The sequence below is a fragment of the Nymphalis io genome, chromosome 18 (genome assembly GCF_905147045.1).
Source record: "Nymphalis io chromosome 18, ilAglIoxx1.1, whole genome shotgun sequence".
NCBI lineage: Eukaryota > Metazoa > Arthropoda > Insecta > Lepidoptera > Nymphalidae > Nymphalis > Nymphalis io.
Window position 1 is genome coordinate 3,496,229 of NC_065905.1, and position 8,346 is coordinate 3,504,574.

At 31.7% G+C, this 8,346-nt stretch overlaps 2 protein-coding genes across 2 annotated transcripts; one reads left to right on the forward strand and one right to left on the reverse strand.

The window, feature by feature from the left end:
• On the forward strand, nt 1-5,198 carry LOC126775559 (SH3 domain-containing protein Dlish). Its single transcript, XM_050497589.1, has 7 exons — nt 1-185; nt 560-753; nt 1,334-1,521; nt 2,510-2,676; nt 3,183-3,281; nt 3,705-3,865; nt 4,316-5,198. Exons 1-7 carry the CDS (start codon nt 137-139, stop codon nt 4,478-4,480), a joined length of 1,023 nt encoding a protein of 340 aa, XP_050353546.1. The 5' UTR covers nt 1-136; the 3' UTR covers nt 4,481-5,198.
• Nucleotides 5,199-5,296: 98 nt separating this feature from the next.
• On the reverse strand, nt 5,297-8,099 carry LOC126775584 (28S ribosomal protein S15, mitochondrial). The gene is made up of 5 exons (XM_050497625.1): nt 7,820-8,099; nt 7,579-7,712; nt 7,041-7,114; nt 6,684-6,805; nt 5,297-5,958 (listed from the first exon to the last, which is right to left on the reverse strand). The coding sequence occupies exons 1-5, from the start codon at nt 8,005-8,007 to the stop codon at nt 5,655-5,657; spliced, it is 822 nt and encodes a 273-aa protein (XP_050353582.1). The 5' UTR covers nt 8,008-8,099; the 3' UTR covers nt 5,297-5,654.
• Nucleotides 8,100-8,346: the final 247 nt, after the last annotated feature.

Genomic DNA, 8,346 nt, shown 5'->3' on the forward strand with positions numbered 1-8,346 from the left:
CAGCCCTACCTTAGTAACACAGAAACATCGTGTGAAATACTTTTGTTTAATTATTTCGCTAAATTTATTTATTTTTTATATTTGGATATTTAATTCATTTTTCTAAAAGGAATATGGTATAAATTTGTAGAATACTATGGCATTTTTATGTCCTGTGAGGATAAGAAGGGGAAAAAAGAAGAAATGTAAGTTACAACGAGCTTTTTATGAGAAAACTTTGCAAGTCAATGACCTCAAACTTTCTACATAATTATAAATAAAACTAGTAAATTCATCTTGTTTCGGCTAACTTAAGCCTGCCCTTTCATGTAATACCATAGAATCATAGAATAGAAATGTTTACTTGAGATTGAAAATATTACTTGAGATTTTGGGTTATTTGAAAAAATCTGAACTCTCCTACCATCATAGTTTTTGTAATTCAGTAACAAAACAAAAAGCAATTACACTAAATGATTATTAAAAAACCGAAATAGAGTACTAATAAGAATATTTTCGGCAGTTCAACTAGAGATAATTTTCCTTTCAACTGATTAAAGTAACGTAATTATTATTTCAGCAAGCAGCGGTGACTCGGACAAGGAACTTTCTAGACCAGGATCTGGCTTAAGTCCTGGCATGGGCCGCATTACAGGCTCTGCTAGTATAGAGACATTAGTGAGAGTTGGTATAGAAAAAGAACATGGACTCAGCCCTGACTCTAAGATGGTGGTGCTACACGATTTTGCGCCTTGTGTTGATGATGAACTTGAGGTATGAATATAATGATACTTAAATAACACAATATATATTTATCTATTGTAATAATTACGTACATAAAATTAATTTAATAAATAATTATTTATGAAATTATTTTTTTTTGTTAATTAATATCTCAGTTGTGCACAATAGTAACACTTGTTTACATCAGTGATAATGATGACCAATTTCTGCCACAGTGGCTATTCTCAAGAGAGATTAACCAAATGTACTGGGCATATTCCGATACATAAACACAATTGCATTCTTAATTCCCTCTTGACATAATCTGATGGGAGAGAAATCCCAAACAACCAAGAGTCAGGTCCAACAGTTTCACACACTTTTTGACGCACAGGTTCTCTCTTTTAAACTTCAAGCTACTTATTTAAATTTCTTGATGAACTGAACAACTTTTTAGTGACTCCACTCGATAGAAAATAATATAAAATAAATGATATTATGAATGAATTATAACAAAATATTACTTAAACATTATAATCATAGATCCAGTCAATTTAAGCCTGGTTAATAACATTTAAAATGGTTTTTGCTATTTAATACTCTCTCATGCTTATCATTTACATATTTTTAGGTGAAAAGAGGACAAATTGTCAATGTGCTGTATAGAGAAAATGATTGGGTATATGTGATAGTAACTGAATCTCGAAGAGAAGGCTTCATTCCACATTCATATTGTGCACCCTGTGATCATCACGATTTGAAGAAAAAACTGCCTCGAAGTCGTTCACCAACTGACTTGGCACATAGAGATGTTTCACAGTAAGTTTTATCATAAATTATGTCTTGACTTGAATAAAATTTTTACTGTATAATTATAATAGGTCAGTCATATTATAAATTTTCAATTAATCCTAAGTACTCTGTGGTAAGAACGTGTGAATCTTAACCGATGATCGTGGGTTCAAACCCGGGCAAGCACCACTGAATTTTCATGTGCTTAATTTGTGATTATAATTCATCTCGTACTTTACGGTGAAGGAAAACATCGCGAGGAAACCTGCATCTGTCTAATTTCACTGAAATTCTGCCAAATGTGAATTCTACCAACCCGCATTGGAGCAGCGTGGTGGAATAAGCTCCAAACCTTCTCCTCAAAAAGAGGAGAGGAGGCCTTTAGTCCAGCAGTGGGACATTCACAGGCTGTTACGGTTACGGAACTCACTTTTAAGTAAGTAACAGCATGTTAGTGTCCCACTGCTGGGCTAAGGCCTCCTCTCCCTTTTTGAGAAGAAGTTTGAGCCGAGTTGAGGTAAGAATGCGTGAATCTTAACCAATAATCGTGGGTGCAAACCCTGGCAAGCACCACTGAATTTTCTTGTGCTTAATTTGTGATTAAAATTCATCTCATCCTTGACGGTGAAGGAAAGTAAGAAAACCTGCTTGTGTCTAATTTCACTGAAATTCTGCCACATGTGTATTCCACCAACCCGCATTGGAGCATTGTGGTGGAATAAGCTCCAAACCTTCACCTCAAAAAGGGGGAGGAGGCCTTAGCCCAGCAGTGGGACATTCTCAGGCTGTTACTGTCACTCACTGTTAATTACATTAACCCAACAAATGTATGTAATTGACACTACACTGTTAATTCCATAACCATATTAAGCCTTGGAATCTGCAGTTTCAAAAACAAGTCTCAAGACCAAAATGCACAATATTATATATTATATTATTTTTGTGTTGAGCAATAAATTTAGTTTTTGAGTATAACATAATTTTATTAATTGTAATATTTAAATTTATATTAAAGGCTCTCTTTATCTGATGGTGCAACAAATGATGGTCACTCGGAACTTGGCAGTGAAGGTGAAGCATGCCCCTTCAGCAAGGATCCATCCGGTCGTTATGTAGTGCTTTACACATTCACTGCAAGAGATGAGAATGATGTAGATGTTGAAAGAGGAGAATTTGTTACAGGTAACTAAACCAAGTTTCAGATAAAGTTTATAAAAAAAAATATTAAAAAGTACAACCTTATAATATTTATATGTTGTTAGTAAGTTATGAATCAAACTTAATATTGGTGTAAATGTTTGGCATCAATAAACTTTGGCACCGGTTGACCGATTACCATCAAAACTAACATATAATGGAAAACTAATATAAATGTAAATTTTCATGGAGGAAGTTTTTATACTATCAACTTTGTTGCAACTCGTCCATAGATGTTGTTGCAGCACTTACTTCTAAGCTGTTCAATTGATAGCCATGACAATGAATATAAACACAGGCAGAACAATATCTGCCTGTCTTAGCTAGTAATATATATGAATAAGAGGATTAAACGTAATGCTTCAATATAATAAGTGGTTTTGTTTTTAACTAAATATTAATTTTACTACAACTGTAACATAAGCAAAACACACTTGTTGTTTCTATTCTAATTGAGTAAAACATATATTTATTTAAATACTCTTTTTCAGTCTTAAACAGAGAAGACCCAGACTGGTATTGGATAGTCAGAAGTGACGGTCAAGAAGGTTTCATTCCCTCCGGCTTTGTGTATCCTGCTGTTGTACAACGTAAGACCATTTTAAATACAGGCCAATACATTATATATGTTAAAAACTCTTTTCCAATAAAACAAAAACTTGATTGGACACTGGGAAAAAGGTATATAACCTGTTGTCCTTTTACTGGGATACATTCAGATATGAATGATTGAAAGTAATGTTTTTTTTTTTTAAATGACCCTTGGATTTTAAACTAAACTAACCTATTTCGTTAGTCAAACTACTTAAAAATTTATTTTATCTGTCAAAATTAGTTTTGAAGAGTCGAGTTATTAATTAGATAGATAATAATTTATAAGACAATCAAATAATTGAAAATGTCATTTAAAAACCAATGTGAGATTGCCTTATATAATAAATATAAACTACTTGTATGTGTAAAATATATAAGAAAATTATGTTATATGAAATTATGAATATTTTCTTTTATAGCACCACAACAAGATACAACACAGGGACTCCACTCACCTCCAACGACAAATTCCAATAACACATTGATATCGAACAACAATAACAGTATCAACAATTCTACACAACAAGACAATGACGGAAGGTATCACGGAACCGAATTAGTCATGCTCTATGATTACAAGGTAAGAAATCATTTCAAAATTATGTATTTAATCTTTTTTTTGTATTTCTTGTTACCTCATAGTTCAACAGTATATGGGTGAGGTCAAACTCGTAGGTCCTGAATTCTTGAGGTCTTTCATTGTCGTTCCCACTTCTAAAACAGGTTTTATTACATTACATATATATTTAGCTCTATTATTTGCTCCTATTGATATATACCTAGATGCAAATATCCTTTTACAGCTAATCAGATATTGCACAAGGACCTGAAATGTACCTTTTCGACCTATTACTAAACTGCTCCACTGCAGTTTATTATAGAGTATTCTTTTACTGTCGAATGTAAAATTAATTTTAAACATACTAGATTTGAAAAAAATACATTTCTTAGAGTGCTAGTCCATAGAGGACTATCAAGTTGCCCATTCTCACATTTGATTTCTCATTGTTAATCTAAAAAACAATTACAGGCACAAGCTCCAGATGATTTATCAGTAAAAAGAGGCGAATGGGTGTACGCAGACCTGACTCAACAAACCGTCGAGGGCTGGCTGTGGGCCCACGCGCCCAAATCGCGGCGCTCGGGATTCATCCCCACCGCCTACGCGCGCGCGCCGCACACCACAGCGCTATAGCGTGCCATCCGCCCCCCCCCCCCCCACACACACACGCAGTGGAGTTTGTATGTTTGAAAGAGATATAACAATGTACCATACATTTTGATTATTCTTTTCACATAAAATAGCCCGTTTATTAAAGATTTTTAAAATATGTTACTTCAACTTTAAGAAGCAGAGCTGTAACCATAAATGTCAATGAATCTTGCAAACTGTACAGAGCTGCCTTTTTTAGTCACAATCGAACTAATTAAGCAAGTCATATAATAATTTTTTTTATATTGTTTCTGTATATGTATAATGTATTTTAATGATTAATAGGTCATTATTTCTAAGGGTCTGTTTACATTGTTGCGAGAAAGGGACGGGAAGCTAATTTATACGTTCTTTGTCGTGCCCAGGCTTCTAGGGAGTGTCTAGAAAGCCCGAAAAATAAATTGGTAAAAAGTTTTGCTTGTTTGGGTGAAAATAAAATATATTCATATTTTTGGATTTAATTATTCAAATCATTTTATTTTGGTTGAGTACTAGCTTTCTCAGATGGATCCGTGCCTGTCCCAATGGCGTTACGTGGCCTTGCCCCCATATTGAAGTAAAGTTCAAAATATTATGCATGTTTCTATACAGAATCTATTTACTTCCCCGGTCTGCTACGACACTGAAAAAACCTTAAAAGTTACAAGTAAAAATTATTTAAAAAATTTGACATTTTAATAAATTAAATAAGGAAATTGGTCTCTTTTTAGTTAATATTTATATAATATGCGCAATTATTATCTATCTTATGGAGATCTGGTCAAATTTTAATATTTCAGAATTAATTTTAATACAAAAAATATGCTTTATTATTGTAGTATCTACTGAATGTAGACTTATTTACATATTAAGGTTTTATTACTCTGTTCATTTATTTTAAAATGTTCAGAAAACTAGGCATAAGAGCCAAATAAATATATTCGACATATTAAATTGTACATGTTTAATCATAAGTTTTTCTTAGTATTTAGGTATACAAAATACCTTTAAGGTTTTGATTGAAAAAGCATTTATGTAAATTGTCCGTCCAACTTGACTGATACATTCTATGATTATATTTTGGGTAATTTTAGAAATAAGATTTAGTTTAAAATAAACGGTTTTCATAGTTTATCGACTTTTATTTCCTAAACAAAATATATATATTCGTAATTATTTAGTCTAACAGAATGTTTCTCTTCTTTTTCTTAGCTTGTTGTTTGATTTCATCTTTTATTTTCCAATCTTCTAATTGTTGTTCGACTTTTTTGATATCTTGATCAGAAACAGTTACAGGTAGTTGTAACTCCATCTGTTCACTTTTTATGAACTTCAGTGCTTCAAGTTTCTGTTTGAGAAATGGTCCCTGTTGACTTTCTAACAAATTTCTGTAGTCTGCAAGTTTGCTTTGACGGATGTCCTCACAGTGCATTTCAGTTAGCTTACGTAAGGATTCTTTACGTGATAATTTGTGATATGTTCTAAAAATTTATATAATCGATGAGAAATAATAATAATGTCCTCCAGACCGATTTCGGCCACGGCGGCCAATCTCGAAGAGAGATTAGCCAACTACGCAGGAGATATTATAATGCACAAGTGTGTGCGCAAACACAGGTGCACTCTCTATTCCCTAACTCTCATAATCCGATGGGACGGCAATCCGACACGAACGGAAAGAGTTCAGGTGCAGGACCAACGGCTTTACGTGCTTTCCGAGACACGGGAGATACACTTCCAACTTCCACACTCCGGGCTGCTACTGAGAATTTACTGACAGAAAAACCCAATAACTTTTTATTGGCCCGACCTGGGAATTGAACCCAGGACCTCCGGGTCTGCGGCCTTATATCAAGCCACTAGAACAACGAGGCGGTCACAAGCACTAGACAATCGATGAGAAATGAAATGTAGTTAAGTAGAACAATATAATTATGTTTACTTTAGACTAGATACTCATATTTCTGTTTTACTTAAAGTGAATAAAGTCTCTTTATTTTGTCCATTTTATTTAAACATATATTTAAATTTTCAAACACGAACTCATACATTTTTACTAAATATTTAATTTTGTTCAATTATAAAAGCACCCAAAATTTTATTCTAAACAAATGTTTAAATTATATCAAAAATGAATATATTTCATATTATCAAATAAAAATATAGAACATAAGTTATAGTATATAATAATAATAATATTTCTTACTCGGGATGTGCTTTGTATTCAAGATTCAACTTTTCTAGCAACCATTCAAATTTTTTATAATCATACTGCCTTAAAAACTTTAATAACTTCTTTCTTTTATCTATCAATTCTTGAACTGTTTGCTGAAAAAAATATTAAGAGATTATGTTATTGATTGTAATGTTTAGTTTGGTTTAAGACAATTTGGAACTTGAAAACTTTCATTTCCCATCACTGAAGAGACATTGATCTTAGAAATTATTTGATTTGTATTGTGCTCGCATACAGATACATTATGTACAAACATGAACTATGAATTGTCTTGTAATAATCAATTATAATAGATAATATAAATCATAATTGAAATAAAAAATATACCTTAGCTTTAACATTACGTGGAAATTTTTCCATTGTATCTTGTAGACACCGAATGTGCCCAGTGATCCTTGCAACTGAAATATTAATTACAGATTAAACTTATTTGTTCTAGAATGCTTGAATTTAATATACTTTTAATTTATTTTATTAAAAAGGTAATTGGTGGCACACCAACTATGAAAACAATTTTATTATGTCCCTTATGAATTTATTTACATGCTTGCCTTTGAAATCAATACACAGCAATATAAAGTATCGCTGCTTTGCAGTAAAATAACTGTTGGACAGGTATTCACACAACCAACTATCATAAAATATTTAATGTAAAATTTTTATTTTTAAGTGAAAATTTTATTATTTTTTATTATACAAAGCTTGTCTATCTATGATTTTTTAAAATTTATTTTAACCTTTTTTGTTTATGTCTTTTATTTCATTTTTAGGTATTTAATATTTTTCCATTACATATTTTTTAAACATATTTTATTATTTAAACTATGTCTAGTTAAAAAATATATATATATTTATAAGAAATTACTTCTGGTTTCAGCTGTGTTTTCATCATACTTATGTCTCCTTACTCTGTTTATCAATTCTTTCTGAACAAGGGCATTATATTCTTTCTTTCCAAGATGTTCCACGGAGAAAATCTTCTTAACAGATTCTGGAGCACTAAAATAGATATATTTATAACCTAACACATAACCTTTTATCTAGAAAAATATTAAAATTATGTAAAGTAACAAATATATAATAATAAACTGTTTATTACGACATACTCTTTTAATTCGTCACTTAAAGCATATATTTCAGGCAGAGAATTTTTTGGAATTTTTGGGAGACCTTCCAAATCACCCGATCTTTCGTGCTTATAAGCAGGTATATATTCCGGTCTAACCCATTTTATGTTAACCAATTGCTTTACACCACGAGACTGAATAACCGAAGTCGTTAGACGACGTAACATTGTATCCAATTCAAATTTGTTATTGATTTATAACCTTTCTCCTTTTTAATAGCTTATTTTACTAATTATGCGAATGTATATATATAAATGACATTGACAAATGCTTATAAACTCTTTGGGCATTCATTGACAAATCAGATGTCTACTGTCAGAATAAATATTGGCTACTGGTAACATTATATAAATTTATTATAGCAATGTCACTTTTTGTGTTTTAGGATTGTATTATAAATTCGGTTGACCTAAACCAGAACAAAGTTACAAACCGTACGCTAAATATTTTACCGCAACAGCCACTCACTACATATTTAACAGCAATACTAGTATTGTTGTTCTGGT